Below are 18519 nucleotides of genomic sequence, written 5' to 3'. Positions count from 1 at the left end.
GGAAATTAGAATGGTACAAAGTAATATTTACTGACGAAAAGAAGTTTAATTTGGATGGTCCAGATGGCTATGCATATTACTTTCATGATATTCGGAAAGAAGAAAGGTATTTGTCCAGCCGACACAGCGCTTTAGGAAGTATAATGGTGTGGGGTGCTATCTGTAGTGAGGGTGTGCTGGACCTAGTTTTGCTTGAAGGTAAACAAAATGCAGAAAAATACATTAAACTACTAGAACGACAGAAGACAATTATAAAATCAAAATTAAAAGATCGTCACTTTATATTTCAGCATGATAATGCACCTATTCATACGGCGAAGCCTGTGAAAAAATGGTTCGTGGATAATAATATCGAAATTCTTGAGTGGCCTTCCGTGTCTCCAGATCTTAATATTATGGAAAATGTATGGGGATGGCTAACGAGAAGATTGTACGCAGATGGAACACAATTTGATAATAAAGAAGCTCTGAGATCGGCTTTAATGAAAGAGTGGTCGGCGATACCTCGACACTACCTTCAGTCGTTGTATGATTCCATGCCCAGTCGACTTTTTGAAGTAATTAGAAATAATGGAAAAAATACTAAATATTAATACACTTTTCATAATTGTTTGTCGTTTTATTTTAGAAAAATGAGCTAGTGGTTCTATTCATTTGACCGACCAAAATCGACATACTTCTATACATTAATACCATACATAAATAATCTAACAGGGAAATGTTCTGCAATATAATATTTAAATAGTGCACGTCACTGAGTATTAAAAACTGAGACTATTATATTTATTTATTGGAAAAATTAACTCATATATCTGTAAAGGTTTGTGGTTCTATTTAAGTGACCGGGACTGTATATTGTATATCCAGTCCAGTAGTTACATTTTTAACTAATTATGACATTAAATTTAATTAAATAGTATACTTAGAATATAAATATATATTTAGCGTAAAGATATATAATAAAATGTTACTTTCCAATTTTTTGCTAAGCAAGTACCCATATATGTATAAAGAATACCTACTAATTGTTTACAATCTTCGTGTGGTGGCGGGTTTTCATCACTGTCTTTTCACACTCACGGGAGGAACGTGGGTGTTGTAGAAGTCGACTGGGCTGTCTGGGCTGTCAACATTTTTGTGCTGTGTCACAAATTCGTTAACTGGCAGGAACTTGAGCAGTTTCATGTGCCCTGCATACTCCTTTTTGAAATACAGGCATGAGTTATATATGTATGTATATATAATTTTAACATTGTCAAGAACATTGTTTGCGTATACTTATCTATTATACCTAGCTAGGTGCTAATCCCCAGTAATAACCCAAGTTACCTAATACGTAATTTATAGTACGTCCGTAAAGGCTTCCAGTTAAAGCAAAGGCAAAAGTGATCTGTAACCGTCGAGGAAAAATGTAGCGAAAGTATTGGTGTCCCCCAAATTATATCTGTATTAACGGCAGCTGAACTTATGCAACTGCCAGTACGCGCCGGCAAGCCAGCATCAGTGTTTCGGTAACGCTCCGCTCAACTGCACCCGGCCTTATCACTACCGCTTATTTTGCAGTCAAACTTATCTTTACTATTTTTTAATGGCCAGTGTCTCGATGTGTGTTTGAATTTTTGGCGGTTGAATTTAAAAGTGGAACGATGTACTTTGGCAAAGTTTTGGTTTTAGTGTTTTCTGCTGGGATTTTGTATCCAGGTGGGTATAATTGAACACATAGTACTATCTTAAAATAGTTATTTGTTATACAAGGGGGCAAAGTTGTATTTTAACGCCGAGTGTGGAATTGAAAAACGAGCAAGTGAAAGGATTCTATATTTGAACCACGAGCGAAGCGAGTGGTTCGAGAATAGAATCCTGAACTTGTGAGTTTTTTAACACACGAGAAGTAAAATACATTTGCACCCGAGTGTAACACAAAACTTTTCCCCTCACTATAGCGAGGAAACTACAATGCGTTTATCACTGCTTCCAATAGTTCCACAGGTGGTAAATCATCTTTATTACTAGATTCACCTACTTTTATCAATTTTAAAGCAGTTAATTTGACTTTATTCAAGGTCAAATTACTTTACCCACTAGTGGATAAAATGGGTTTTTACCCGCTGGTATTAAAGGACAAAACACGTGTTTCTCAGCTAGTGAGGGGAAAAATATATTATCTAAATACTTACAGATCATCTAAGTTATCTTTGCACAGTTAGAATTAAAACAAAGTAAAAGAGCGTCATACCTTCATATAATATCGATTTTAACCTATGTCATGATTACCACACTTTGTCGGTGTAAAGTAATGCAAAGTTATCTTGGTCGGGCAGCCCGAACAAGATGCCCGACTCGGGCTCTAACATTTCATAATTAATACTTCAAGCTAAGCTCGTTCTTTTGGTATCAGCCTGCCGGTAGAGAAATCGGTATTGCTAAATTCAGTTGTAATTGTAACTATAGAGTTAATAACATTTCATGGAACCGTAGTCTGCCCTAAAGTTCAAAATGCTATAATTATTAATTACCTATGTACAGTTGTAACAATTAATAAACTGTCGGCTTCCATCTAAGTAATTCTTGCACAACGGCTGAGCCTAGCCATACAGCGAGGAACCGCGGCAAGCGTCCTTAGGGACGACGCCCCCAGAATACATTGATACTAATTAAATGTAAGTAGTATTAGAAAACCTGAAATAAATATATAACACAGCTGAAAAAGAAAGTAATACGTTATTTAGGTAACATAGTAACATATAGTAAGAATGCGATGTGCTTCAGTAAAATAACATACAGATTTAAAACAAATACGTAAGTTTGATATGTAACAAGGAGAGTTTAATTGATGGTTTCTCAATGTGTTCAATATCTCGTCAACACACATTACTTGCGCTATACATATAAGCCTGGCGACGTGATATAACTTGCGGTTTCCCAGTCAAGTAAGTACGTCTACCTCTAGTCCATAGTAGGCCTAGAACAAGCCTAGAACCAGCAAGTACACCGAAAATGAAAATGATCTAAAATCCCATTTCATTTTCTGAAGAAACCTTAGAAACTCAACCCATAATACTAAGTATACAACCTAATAGGTAGTACATATAGTATTTTAAAACAAAAAAGAATTAAAATATCATCGCAAACCGCTCGTTACCTCGTTAATAGCATGAATATACGTAAGTATACGTATGCTTTGAGCTTTCTAGAAACATTATGAATTAATATAATAATTAGTGGCCTAGCGTTCCAATTGGTTGACTGTACTGTACCTCTCGTGTGCAAATACAAGCGATAGCAGATGATGAAGTTTGATTTTCGCGATAGACCTTCAATTGTTTTGGCTCACTCTAGACTGTATTAGCAACTTCGTTCTTGGTATTAGTAAACTTATGAACTTTAGTACCTATAAAGTAGTAAGACGATCCCTGTGATTTCCACTAAATAATGTCATCATCCTCCTTGCGTTATCCCGGCATTTGCCACGGCTCATGGGAGCCTGGGGTTTATACTAAATAATAGGTATTTAGTATAAAAATAGGAACCAAATAATGAAATTATTTAAGAGAGAGGTAGAGTAGTAGTCGTAACACTCGTAATGCATGTTCTGATGTTTGCTTATACGTGTTAAAATATACTCATTTATTGCCATTCATTAAAGGTGACATATTTATCTATTATATCATATCATACATATTTATTATATATCTATTAAAGGTACCTTAACTAAAATAGTATGTTCAACATACCCACTTTTTAGGGTTCCGTACCAAAAAGGTACAAAAGGAACCCTTATGGCACCGCTCTGTCCGTCTGTCTGTCTGTCGGTCCGTCTGTCACATTACTGAATATCTCGAGAATTACTTATGCGATCGATTTGAAATTTGGAATAGTTATGAACATTGTTAACCTCTACAAACTGAATGTATATATCGTCACTACTTTTAAAAAACTTGTAATCTTTGTCTGTCAATGAAAAGAAAATTGTAGTAAGTATGTATGGAATGCATATAGACTTACTGCGTTTTAACTTTGAGGAGCAGCGTGAGATGCGAGATTTTTTCAAAGTAGTGACAATATATATTTTTAATGTATTAATATTAATTATAGAAAATGGTCAAAATGAAAGGGGGGCAAACTGTAAATGTCAAGTTACTGGGTCAAGTGGGGTATCGTTAGAAAGATCTCAAATTGTACATAGCAAAACAGTTTTTTTATAATTTTTTCGTTGTAGATAAGAATTTTGAAGGAAAATGTAAAAAAAATACCGCGCCCCCCTTATCTCTGAAGTTTACCGACGAAAAATTATGAAAATTTTACGAAACATTGGTTTTGTCCTATTATATTACAGGAAAAATAAAATCATGTCTGTATTTTGGAAACTTTTTTTTAAATTAACAAACCCTGGCGGATGTATATCGTTCTTGAAATGAATACGAGATTTCACGTAAAATATCTACTTTCAAATAAAATAAAAACTGCCGAAATCGGTTAACATCACGTTAACATTATAAAGAATCATCCCTGAAACCCAACATACTATAAATTAGTTAGCGAATTCACCGAGAGATGGCGCTGTACACAATAATACTCATCATTATAGTACATACATACTGTATGTATACAGTTTTTAGAGTTATCTGAGAAACGAGATTATTTTAACTACCTATTGAAAGTTTGTACGGAACCCTCGGTGGGCGAGTCCGACTCGCACTTGGCCGGTTTTCCCGCCCATTTCTATTGACAAGTTGGGTGTGCAAGAGTATAGTCACTATGATAATACTATGCAAGTCCCATGTCGTAAGCGCTTTTTAGTCAAACCTATAGACTGAAATATGTAACAGACCGGTTAAATATTATGCAACGAAATTATAGCTACTACTTAATAAATGCAACTCTAAACGCATTAACTTGTCGCGTTCTCTTTTCATCTGAGTATTGAGGACATTGATGTATTTATAATAATATAATTATTATTGTGTGTTAATATTTAAAAGGAGAGCGTGGTTACAAATAGTTAATATCCTACGTTTCGTTGATGCATAACATAACACGGCTACGTCTAGGCTAATCGTGTTTAGATTTACAAGATAATTTTGTAGGTCAATATTAATAACTATATTAATAATATAAATAAATAAATAAAAGGCGTAGGGATGTGACGACCCCATCGCCCATTGGTTTTACCAGTGCAATCAGTCAACGCAGGGCAGCTTGTGGCGAGCTGTTGGGGAACAGCGACCCCACGTACCCGAGTGCTCCTGGGGAGTTCTGTTACCCGTAAGGCGGGTGGGTGGGACATAGGGCTCTGGATACACGTGATTCACGCCGAACCGTAGCTACGTGATCTTAACACCGGCGGTACTAAGATCACGAATTTCACGAACACGGCAAGGTACGTACCTCGTACGCACGTACGTACGTACTTGCCTTAGCGCCCGGATTCACGTGACACGCCGCGGGCCGTGACACGCCGCCGCCCGAACTAAGTTCGTGTGCAGAGTACTTATCGTACGTTTTGTAGATTTAACTCGCCCGGGAGAAAACCAAATCATGACTATTATTGAATTATCACTTAATACCTATACTTAATACTGGACGAAATTTTTTTTTACATATGAATTAAACTTATATTTATGTTTTGCTTCGATTTTTATACAATACATATAACTAGCGGCCCTCCCCGGCTACGCACGGGGATTATGATAAAAATTGTTATAATAAGTTATCCGTAAAAGATAGACATATGCCATCGCGGACTTTTTTGTAGACCTATTAGAGAGACACAATTTTCCAATACATTATTTTGATATAGCTCAAACGGTTTCGGCAGCGTTTTCGATTAAAGCTCTCAGCCAGCGGGATTTTGTCCAACTCGATTAGAAAATATCGTCATATTTCAACCAATTCAAACAAAACTTTAACAAATTATATACCTGAACTTTCCTCAAGAATTACTCTATTCATAAGTGAAAACCATATGAAAACCCGTTCAGTTTTTGAGTTTATCACGAACACACAGACAGACGCGGCTCCCCGGGAGTTTATTTTATAAGAGAAGATTAAGTGATTTACGGCGTTATTCTGTTTCCGATTTTATTGAAATTAAAACTAGCAAACTGTCCGATGCCTTACACTATCTATATACCTGTATGGTAAATGTCAACCTGTGTTACGTTACGTCTTAATATTGTTTATTTTTTGACATGTGCCGTCAGAATCCTCAAATACTTGACACTAACTTAAAACTGTATGTGGTGACAGTTTAGTATAGTATGGAGTAACTATTGTCCCAGAGCTGTAAGAAGTGTAAGAACCTCTTTTTCACACATGACAGCGTCCACAAAACGTAAAATCCTGTAATAATGGTTAAAAAAATCAAGTACTTAAAATAGTATTTTATACAATCGCGATATAATACAAAGCTTTTCAGTCGAGTACCATGTTTAGGCCACGAAGCTTTGCTGAGTGGCCTAACAGTACGGTACGAGAGTGAAAAACTTAATTATATCACTATTGTATACAATACTTTTTCTACGAGTCATCATCTTCATCATCAATGGACGGAAATATCATCATTCATGCAAGTTTAAATTAATGTTAATAGCGTCGTTCACCGTTGTATCAACATCGAATTACCTAGTAACCAATTATTTGTAACAACCGTCTCTGATTGGCCGATAACGCCACAAATAAAAAAAATGTATTTCAGATGCAGAAAAATTTGCCAGGTATCGCAAATTAGTATATAAGTTGTATGATGTTCTATTTTTGAAATTATTACAGTTAACTTAAAGTCAACTATAATGAGATTAAGTACATATATTATTATAGTTGAGTCGGAACTGCCATAGAGTATCCAACACTGAAAAGTTAGCACTTATAGTTTAGTCTGTGGTGTCCTAATTGACAGATTACAATCGACGAGTAGAAAAATAATATTTCCCTTACTTTAAACATAATCTAAAACATGTTACATTTTTGCGGATCTTCGTTAGTAAGTATTTTACGATATTAATTTATAACGCAAGATTTACTTATTAAACCATTTATCATTAATTTTTATTTTTAAACTAGTGCTGTGGCAGAGTGTAATTTCGATTCAAATGACATTTCAGTAAGTTGATAGAAATCGTATATTTGTTTAAGCGCCTCCTTGTCCATAGGGCCTAATCGATTCAACCAATTCGAAATTAATCGTTAGATTTGGCAAACGATACGCCTTAGCCACATCGCAACATATGTACTTCAAAACAAATGTGTCAAAAATGTGAACTTACGGATCCGGGACAATAGTTCTGATGAAATTCAGCAACACGACGCTTAGCCATATATTTCTGGTCAAGCATTATTATGTTATTCTTAAGGTTTTCACATTTATTCTTTCATTTATTATGTATGAAAATGAAAACCTACCAAGTGGCTTTAATTAATTAATATTTAAGCTTGCTCTTATGTAAGCATATAACGTAATCTTAAATGTAAACAAGACAAATAGGAGTGTAGGTGAACAAAAGAGCAAGTTTATGATGACTATTATACTCCAGGCAAAAAATATGCACACATGTGCGCGGGGCCACGGCTAAGACAAAAAAAATGACAGCTGCAGTTCTTATCAGTTTCGGTACATTAAATAATACTTTTAGATAGTATATTCCTTTATAGCACTGTATTGTTTGACGAACGAGCTCAGCTATCTTACTGTGGTGGTATTCTGCAAATAATAAGCGCAGTTCCACCACGTGGTAATAAAGACAGTAAAATTTACGAGCAGCCTTTTGTACGTGAAGCTGAGTGAAGTGAGCGATGTGTTATTTTTACATTTTAGGATTTTTTATTTAATCTGGATGAGGCAGTTTAGAATTTTAGTTTATTTCAATTAGTCACTTGTAAGATCCCAGTTGATCAACACTTGAAGGCCTTGACATTTTACTTTAGCGGTGAATTTAAAAGTTATTGTCTTGTTGTTTTGTTAATTTTTTGTATTGTTACTGTTAATGTTTGAAACTCTTAACAACGAAGAAAAGTTTGATGTGGAGATATGCCACCAGAGTCGGAGATTCAACTTTATGTAGTCTCTGCAAGGATCGGAGTTTGAGTTTCCGTGTCGTCATGGTACTACAGGATCTATCGCGAGGCATTTGACGTCAGTTCATTTGAAATCTGCTGTTACTGTTACGACATCAAACGAGTAAGTCAATTTTTTAAATAGGTGTAATCCATAATAAGTAAATGAAAGCAGCAAAGGTTTAAGTTTAAATACCATGAAAAAATAATTTTAAAGTTATTGCATGTAAATAGTATAACGAAGCTCACTTTATTAAGCAGTGCCTATTTATTATTTTTGAAACAATATATCAGTCATAAAACAGTGTTTACATCTTAATAAAATGATAATCCTGCGCCTTGAACCCTCTTAAAGTAGACTTTTTTTTACTACCATCAATCTTATTACTATATAACGTAATTACACTAATTACCTAATTAAATAGTGGCTATAACAGTTAAGTAAGTTCGCGTAAAATGTATAACATAATTATTAACTAGGTATGTGTTAAAATTACGTTTCCGTGGATGTCATCCTATCGTCACATTCTTAATTTTTATACTAAATTGACAAATGTCTTACTCCTTGCATCAATAATTGAATGGTACCGTGAATACTTATCTTCCTATTAAATCTTATTAATCAGAGGGTAACTAGAGAGTTTTTGTCAACGAACATTGCAGACACATAATAAGCAGATTCAAGGGTATCACGGTGCACGGTTAGGCCCATATTACCACGTTAACGCATGGTATTTTTCAACCACAACCACTCAACAGATAAGCTTAACAAAGGATAAGGTATAGTCATGGTATAGTGCCATTTTAATAAACATAAAAGTAATATTTTAGTGAAAGTATAAGCATTTTTTGAATTTGTACTCGAAGCGTCGGTTGTAGCGTAGAGACAATGCTAACAGTGGTTATTTAATAATAAGTCGAATTTAGAATTATAACTGTTGAAAACCTTTGGATAGAGTAAAAAACTCAAATGACTGGAAGGAAACTTTATCTGAAACGGTTACCAAATCTAGCAGTTACCCTTACAAAAGGTTACCTACCCATATCGTTGGTATTTTTATAACCACTTCTAAATTAAGCCTATCGGAAACCCCGGATCGTTTATTTGGTTATATTTATTTATTACTTACATATTAATATTTGAAAAACCGCAGTATTGAATATAAATTTTAATTCAAAAGTAATTAAGATATAACCTCACGATACCTACATTTTTATTCATAACTTATAGAGACTGCATCCGATCTTATCTTCTCTCATGAAACGCCGCTGGCGGACCGAACGGGCGTGTCACGTGAATTCGTACGTACGTACGGACGGATCTACGAACGTACGTACCCTAATTTCACGTGATTTATTTTCACGTGACGAACGAACCAGAAATCCGTTGCCGTGTATCACGGCAACGTGCGTACGGCTACGTGTTCACGATACACGGTCACGACCGGGAGCCCTAGCTGGGACAGTACTCTCTACCTCTGGCTTGCCTTGGCTGGCCGTCCAGAGATGTTAAAAAATAGGTAGTGCAATGTATTTAGATACAAAATGCTAATACTTTGGTTTTTTACCTATTTCAAATAAAAATACAAAATAGTTTTACAAAAAGGTATTTGAAATACAAAATGCAAAATAGGTATTTTCAAAATACCTTTATTCAAATAAAATACTTTTTTGACATAAGGTAAAACTTTTATTTTAAAGATGTGTTTAAAACACAGAATCACCAGAAACCTGGCTCTATAAAATTAGCACGATAAAAAGTGAACCCAAAAATGGACTGTGTCCATGTCTTTTACCTAATATTATAAAAATCGAATGAAAGAGTTATATTGCAATATGTATGAAATATGAAAAGAAATTCCTAAAATAATAGTAATATTAATTATTCTTTATCTATCTATTAATTAAGCATAATACATTACATCTGTACTAAATAGAAATGCCTACAGTCATTAGGTTAATCATTATGGATTTTCCCCGATTTTTCGATGTTCACGGTCAGGGTGCATAGGGATCTTGCAACAAATCGCTTACTATTTATTGAACCTTAATTATTATAGGAATCACTATGTTGGCAGCACTGAAAATAAGTGTGTTTTTGTAAAACATTAAATTAAGCGCTTCCGAACGTATTGTCCCGATCAGTACATAACTTAGGCAGACAAAGCAAAAATAGAATACGCGCTCGGTACCATCTATCTTACGTCAAAAATTTTGTATTTTGTATTTTGAAATGGTAGAAAATACAAAATACTTGTACTAAAAAGTATTTCAAATAAAATACAAAATAGTTTTCGATAAAAGTATTTAAAATACCAAATACAAAATAGGTATTTTGTATTTCTATTTGAAATGCTTTTATTTCAAATAGTTAACATCTCTGTGGCCGTCCAGAGTGGAGTAGTTAGGGCTACATGCCCCAGGGGTGGAAGTGAAAATTTGCATAAGATGCGAGTTGGTGCAGTGGCTTCACAGCCACTGGGCAGAAAGCGGTGTACACCTCTCGACACCCTTGAGTTCTCACACCGGTGTTGCCCTTGAGCCATCTTGGATGTCGCTTTTTGTGGGGGCCCATCTTGTGGGGACGAGTCACCGTCTGCCGGAAATAAAATTGGATACCGTTTTATTAGGCAGGCGTCCGGTTTTTTATCCATAGCCCAGTATTTAGTCCATCACTTTCATCAAAATAGACCAGTTCATTTTAGATTCCATTAACTCTCAAATAGTCCTTACACCCTGGCGGGTGTTGCCTCTGCGTGTGTCCCATGATACGGGCAAGGGCAACATCCGCTCGGTGTACCCCTTACATTTCATTAAAGTGTCGAAAGGGCCTCTACGTGTTGGCTTCGGCCCCGCGCACGCCTCCCAAAGGTCCGGAATACCATTGTTCCGTGATGGGAAAGACATATAAATAAATCTTAAGAGACTCGCTAGGTGGATGGATCAAGGTCCAAATGCAGAAGGCGGTGATCTTGGACACGGCGCGGATAGTCCGACGGTTCCTCTCTCTGCAGCCCTAACCACCGGCAGCTTGGGCCCTGTCCCGCTGCTGGCGGCACCCTAGGTTAGGTTTTTTATAATGTGTTTATATGTTTTATATTGTTTTGTAAGTGTTTTTTTATTTTACTTTTATACTCATATTGTACAAAACCTAACTTAAGAAGGAAGATAAATAAAGGATATAAATAACTACATATAATAAATATAATAATAGTAATACGAAATTTTAAAACTAATATACGAGTAGGTATGTAGCATTGTACATAACTATTGAAAGTTGTCTGGCGCGTTGATGTCTTTTGTTCTATGATAGTAAATTTATCTAAACTGCAGTATTGAGAGGTGAATATTTCAGTTCTAGTTTTTAACCGACTTCAAAAAAGGAGGAGGTTCTCAATTCGACTGAATGTTTTTTTTATTTTTTTTTTGTATGTATGTTATTCGATATCTCCGAGAATCGTGGACCGATTTTCAAAATTTTTTTTTTGATCGAACCGGTATAACCCCGAGGTGGTCCCATTGGCACCAAGTCAGGGTCTGATGATGGGATCCTGGAGAAATCGAGGGAACTCTTCAAATGTTATAGGCACATGTAATGTTTTTAGTCTATTTTTCAAAGGTACACCAGTATTTACGTCTGATGGTAATAATTTTATGTGGCTGAGCTGATGATGGAAGGTCAACTCCTCAATGGTTAGGAGTTTAAGGATAATTCTTTCACTACTGTACATGTATTCGGACTAGGGTTGCCAACTTTTTTTCATGGAAATATAGTATTTTAGAAAATTCCATCTAAAAAATATAGTACACCGAAATAAAATATAGTACGGTCAGGGGCGGCTCACTCCGCGATTCTATCGCCGAGCTACAAGTACATGCTGGCGGCTTCTCACAGAACGCACGTTCGCTCTTTCTATTGTTACTTTACGTCGCGAGTTGTTTTTAGAATTGGCTAAATAATGCTTAGTTATATAGACATCATGAATAAAATAGGACAATCTTACACAGATATTATTGATTAAGTCCCACGGAAAAGTTCAATAAGGCTTGTGATGTTGGGACAAAAATATATAAATACTGTACCTACCTAGAGAATACCCAAGACTTAGTATAACATTTTATCTAAGTAGGTATTAATTCGTTTTAATCCATAGGCAACCTTATCGTCCGACGCCGCGCACGTGCGGCTCGTTTCTTTGTTAGATTTTGTAGGCATTTAAAAAGGCGGCATTTCGTGAACATCAAAGCAGTGGGCCTTCTGTACTTGTACTATTATATATTCTGTGGTACGGTACACATAATCGATAACCAAGTCGTAGAGATCGTTCTTTCTGTCCACTCTAAGGGGCTCCATTCGGTTTTCATCGATTTTTGACAAGTTTTGTGTTGCATTAGTTCTCTTATTTAAGTATCGTCGAAAGTTGTATGACCGAATATCAATCACTTCCCAACTCACGTTTCGCGCAATTTTATTCCGCCGAATGTTCATTTCCCAACTTATTGTTTTATTTTCCAAGCTCACATTTACCAACTTAACATTTGACCTTTTTTAAAAAAGCAAACTTTCATGTTGTCGAATGTTTTACTTAGCGTAATATATAACTAGGTTTATTTATTGTATGTAATGTACCAAGTGTTTTATTGAACACCAACAATATATATGGCGTATTTCGAAAAATATGCAATATTGAGTCTTCTATCACTTTCTAAATGTATTGACAGGTGTGCAATTTTTACTTACGTACCTATTAATATTCTTTTAATTTCAATAGTTACCTACTTAATTTTTTTACAAGACCCATAATTTAAAAAAAATACCCATATTATAAGTACATTATATTTTTTATGAAATTTGACATTGTTTTAAAAACATTTTTACTTCAATGAAATCTAGACTTTTATGAAAATGCAAAAGCGATTTTAATTTTAAACTAATTACGGCAAAAATTTTGACCAAAGAACCAGTTTCAGTCCTAAAATAGTTCAACTTTGATGCTAAATATCACAGAATCAATGAGCTGTGAAGTAGGTACCTAATTATGGGATGCTAGTTTGTTTAAAGACGATTCTGTTAATATGATATGCTTTAGAAACTATCGTAATATTCATAATACCAATGGATTCAAATCAAAGGTCATCGGAGTAGAGAATCCCCTTAAGAAATGTCGTTATTTAATATATCTTGGAAAAAATACAAATGTTTGCAAACAACGGTGGCTTTATACGTAACTGCAATATTTGCAGAACAGAACGAAGTAATGAAATGTACAGATTATTTAATGTATCGTAATGTATTGTATTGTATTGTATTTATTTATTGCAATTCACATGTACATTACAGGTTTTACAAGTAGGTACTTAAAAGTATAGGTAGGTACACAAATGACACATGAAGCCCTACGGGGCGCAGCAATAATTAATGTAGGTAGGTAGGAGGTATTTCGCTTATACAATTTGTTAGGTATCTTTTTATACAATCTTTTTCACGTCATGACGGTGCGCCAACAAATAAGGGTAAACAAATGAAACTGGGTCGGCTATGACTAGGTACTTCATAGTAATTATAGTAAGTAGGGGTATAGGCTTTCAATAATGTTTTTTTTTTTACTTTGTTTATTCATTATCGTTAAAAAAGTCTTGTAAGCTGTAATAACATTTTTCGATTAAATATTGTTTCAGGGTTTTGTTAAATATTTTATTCGATTGGATATCTTTCATGTCATTGACAGGTGTGCAATTTTTACTTACGTACCTATTAATATTCTTTTAATTTCAATAGTTACCTACTTAATTTTTTTACAAGACCCATAATTTAAAAAAAAAATACCCATATTATACCCATATGTACTACTAGCTTTTACCCGCGGCTTCGCCCGCGTAATAAAAGTATTCTTATTCAAACGTTTACAAAAAATAAGATTTTCATTTGGATCCGTAGGTTTCTATGTAGGTACATTTGTCCGCAATTATTTCGATTAAGGTGCAGCGGGGCATTATACTTCTACATGTATCCACTGAACACGCTTACCATATATATTCCCCGTCCCCGTCCCCGTCCCCGTCCCCGTCCCCGTCCCCGTCCCCGTCCCGTCCCCGTCCCCGTCCCCGTCCCCGTCCCCGTCCCCGTCCCCGTCCCCGTCCCCGTCCCCGTCCCCGTCCCCGTCCCCGTCCCCCCGTCCCCGTCCCCGTCCCCGTCCCCGTCCCCGTCCCCGTCCCCGTCCCCGTCCCCGTCCCCGTCCCCGCCCCCGTCCCCGTCCCCGTCCCCGTCCCCGTCCCCGTCCCCGTCCCCGTCCCCGTCCCCGTCCCCGTCCCCGTCCCCGTCCCCGTCCCCGTCCCCGTCCCCGTCCCCGTCCCCGTCCCTATCCCTATCCCTATCCCTATCCCTATCCCTATCCCTACCCTTATCCCTGTTCCGGCCCGTCCCGTCTCGTCCCAGTCCGCCCCGCCCCGCCCCGTCCCTGTCCCTGTCCCTGTCAAATTATCATGTTAGGCGGTGAATTTTGAAAAATCCTTTCTTAGTGCTCTTCTAAGGAACTTACGTGTAATTTGAAACCTCTTGAACCAGAAGTAAACATAAAAAAGAAATCCATATGGCTATTTTCGATATTTAAACCCCATTGCACCACAACAGGGGAAAAGGTATTTCACTTCCGCCACGTCAGATTTTAAAAACGTTGTATTTATCGTGATCAGCGACCCGATAAACCATAAAAACGATACCCATATTGGTTTTTTGACATGATCACCCCTTTTCACCCTTTTAGTGGGTACATTTTTAAAAAACTTGAAACGCGTATTTAGTCATATGTCTTTAGCAATCCTCCTGTGAAGTTTCGCATAAAACAGTGAAACTAACATTGTTTCCCCATACAAACTTTGAACCCCCATTTGACCCCCTTAGGAGGCGAATTTTGAAAAATCCTTTCTTAGTGCTCCTTTACACTATATAAGGAACCAACGTGCCAAATTTGACATCTCTAGGACCAGCGGTTTCAGCTGTGCGTTGATATGTCCGTCAGTCTATATATATTTTTTTGATATTTAAACCCCATTGCACCACAACAGGGGAGAAGGTATTTCACTTCCGCCTCGTTAGATTTAAAAAACGTTGTATTTATCGTGATCAGCGACCCGATAAACCATAAAAACGATACCCATATTGGTTTTTTGACTTTATTAACCCCTTTTGACCCTTTTAGGGGTAAAATTTTCAAAAAACCTGAAACACGTATTAAGTCATATGTCTTAAGGAATCTTCTTGTGAAGTTTCGAATAAAATAGTCAAACTAATCTTGTTTCCCCATACAAACTTTGAACCCCCATGTGACCCCCTTCGGAGGTGAATTTTGGAAAATCCTTTCTTAGTGCTCCTCTACACTATATAAGGAACCTACTTGCCAAATTTAAAATCTCTAAGACCAGTGGTTTCGGCTGTGCTTTGATATGTCCGTCAGTCAATATATTTTTTTGATATTTAAACCCCTTTGCACCACAACAGGGGATAATATTTCACTTCTGCCTCGTTAGATTTTAAAAACGTTGTATTTATCGTGATCAGACACCCGATAAACCATAAAAACGATACCCATATTGATTTTTTTACTTTATCACCCCCTTTTCACCCTTTTAGGGGTTAAATTTTCAAAAAACCTGAAACACGTATTCAATTATATGTCTTAAGGAATCTTCCTGTGAAGTTTCGCATAAAACAGTGAAACTAACATTGTTTCCCCATACAAACTTTGAACCCCCATTTGACCCCCTTAGGAGGCGAATTTTGAAAAATCCTTTCTTAGTGCTCCTTTACACTATATAAGGAACCAACGTGCCAAATTTGACATCTCTAGGACCAGCGGTTTCAGCTGTGCGTTGATATGTCCGTCAGTCTATATATATTTTTTTGATATTTAAACCCCATTGCACCACAACAGGGGAGAGGTATTTCACTTCCGCCTCGTTAGATTTAAAAAACGTTGTATTTATCGTGATCAGCGACCCGATAAACCATAAAAACGATACCCATATTGGTTTTTCGACTTTATTAACCCCTTTTGACCCTTTTAGGGGTAAAATTTTCAAAAAACCTGAAACACGTATTAAGTCATATGTCTTAAGGAATATTCCTGTGAAGTTTCGAATAAAATAGTCAAACTAATCTTGTTTCCCCATACAAACTTTGAACCCCCATTTGACCCCCTTAGGAGGTGAATTTTGGAAAATCCTTTCTTAGTGCTCCTCTACACTATATAAGGAACCTACGTGCCAAATTTGAAATCTCTAGGACCAGCGGTTTCGGCTGTGCGTTGATATGTCAGTCAGTCAGCTTCTTCTTTTATATATTTAGATTGTATATTTCAGCATTGGTCCCATAATAAATGTAATGTATATTCAAAGTAAAAAAAAAAAATGAAATGTACAGTGAAGGTTAAATATGAATAAAAGCGCGAGCGGAGCGAGCGCGAAATTTTTTTCATTATCAAAACGCCGCTCCTGGCGGTTTGACCCTCGTGTAAATTCGCCACTGGCATGGACCCCAAAAATATAGTACTTTTGCGTACTATATATGCTTCATATAGAATATAGTAAAGAAAAAGAAAGAGAATAGGTAAAGGTTTATTATTTTTGGCTTTTTAGTTTCTCCGTGTTTTGTAACGCGCTTATTTTTGAAGGCGGTTTTATTTTTTGTTATAATAAGTATAAAATGTACGATATTGTACCTTAATTAAGGAAACTTTAACTAACAGACTGAACCACAAGAATGAATTCTAGACCAAAATTAAATAAGAAGTATCGGGGAGGCGTTGTTATCGTTACCGATTAAAATGGTTATGATACTTATGATAGAGGTAATCACACATCAAATAAATATCTTCTGGGCGAGCTCACTCCATCGTAGGCCACGTCTTTGCCTTTGGCTTGTCTGTGGCCAAGAGTACGCCCATTTATAATAATAAAAAAAAACCGGCCAAGAGCGTGTCGGGCCACGCTCAGTGTAGGGTTCCGTAGTTTTCCGTATTTTTCTCAAAAACTACTGAACCTATCAAGTTCAAAACAATTTTCCTAGAAAGTCTTTATAAAGTTCTACTTTTGTGATTTTTTTCATATTTTTTAAACATATGGTTCAAAAGTTAGAGGGGGGGGGACGCACTTGTTTTTCCTTTAGGAGCGATTATTTCCGAAAATATAAATATTATCAAAAAACAATCTTAGCAAACCCTTATTCATTTTTAAATACCTATCCAACAATATATCATACGTTAGGGTTGGAATGAAAAAAAAATTCAGCTCCCACTTTACATGTAGGGGGGGTACCCTAATAAAACATTTTTTTCCATTTTTTATTTTTGCACTTTGTCGGCGTGATTCATATACATATTGGTACCAAATTTCAGCTTTCTAGTGCTAACAGTTACTGAGATTATCCGCGGACGGACGGACGGACGGACGGACGGACGGACGGACGGACGGACGGACGGACGGACGGACGGACGGACAGACAGACATGGCGAAACTATAAGGGTTCCTAGTTGACTACGGAACCCTAAAAAAGATCAAGATATTTTGAATGGTCAAAAGTGCCAAACCGTCCGTCATCGTTAAATATTATTCCATGGGAAGTTTCAATAGAACTTTGATAAGTACGAGTATGTACCTACCTTTTATTCGACTTTCGCAGATCTGAACCTGGCAATAAGTGAACAGATTTTTTTTCTGTACATGTAATTTGTGGGTCAATAACGAGACCTCTCGCTTTAGTCAACGTAACGCCTTTTGTTTCACAACTTTACTCTTAATAAGTCCACATAAAAAAATACAAAAATGAGTGCGATTAAATCGCCTCTTTCTCCAAAGTTTAAAGGCTTTTTGTATGATTTTTGTTCTTTAAGGTAATTTAGCTGGCAAAGCTACTGTGTCAATGTTAAAGTAGTAGCTACCTACTAAATTAGCTGGGTACATTACCACGAGTAAGTAGATACTTACTTTTTAGGGTTCCGTACCAAAAAGGTACAACAGGAACCCTTATGGTGCGACTCTGTCCGTCTGTCTGTCCGTCTGTCACATTCCTAAATATCTCGAGAACTACTAATTCTATCAACTTGAAATTTGGAATAGTTGTGAACATAGTAAACCTCTACAAATAGAAAGTATAATTTTTTTAAATATATTAATTTTAATTGTAGAAAATGGCCAAAATGAAAGGGGGGCAAACTGTAAATTTCAAGTTACTAGGTCAAGTGGGGTATCGTTGGAAAGAGCTCAAATTGAACGTAAATAAGCTATTTTTTATAATTTTTTTGTTGTGGAAAAAAAAAGAATTTTGAAGGAAAATGTAAAAAAAAATACCGTTCCCCCCCCCCTTATCTCCGAAGTTTACCAACGAAAAATTATGAGAATTTTAGTAAACATTGGTTTTATGCTATATATTACAGGAAAAATATAATCGTGTTTGTATTTTGAATACTTTTT

The 18519-nt window shown here is 36.2% G+C and overlaps 1 protein-coding gene across 1 annotated transcript in view; it reads left to right on the top strand.

The window, feature by feature from the left end:
* Nucleotides 1-1466: 1466 nt before the first annotated feature.
* The window catches only part of LOC125232973 (mucin-5AC), a 43473-nt gene continuing 26420 nt past the window's right edge, over nt 1467-18519 (top strand). Inside the window, exon 1 of the mRNA XM_048138832.1 lies at nt 1467-1701. Coding sequence (XP_047994789.1) covers nt 1647-1701 — 55 coding nt within the window. The 5' untranslated portion in view covers nt 1467-1646. The remainder of the gene's footprint in view (nt 1702-18519) is intronic.

The sequence above is a fragment of the Leguminivora glycinivorella genome, chromosome 13, assembly GCF_023078275.1.
Source record: "Leguminivora glycinivorella isolate SPB_JAAS2020 chromosome 13, LegGlyc_1.1, whole genome shotgun sequence".
Lineage (NCBI taxonomy): Eukaryota > Metazoa > Arthropoda > Insecta > Lepidoptera > Tortricidae > Leguminivora > Leguminivora glycinivorella.
This window is presented reverse-complemented; position numbering and strand designations above follow the sequence as displayed.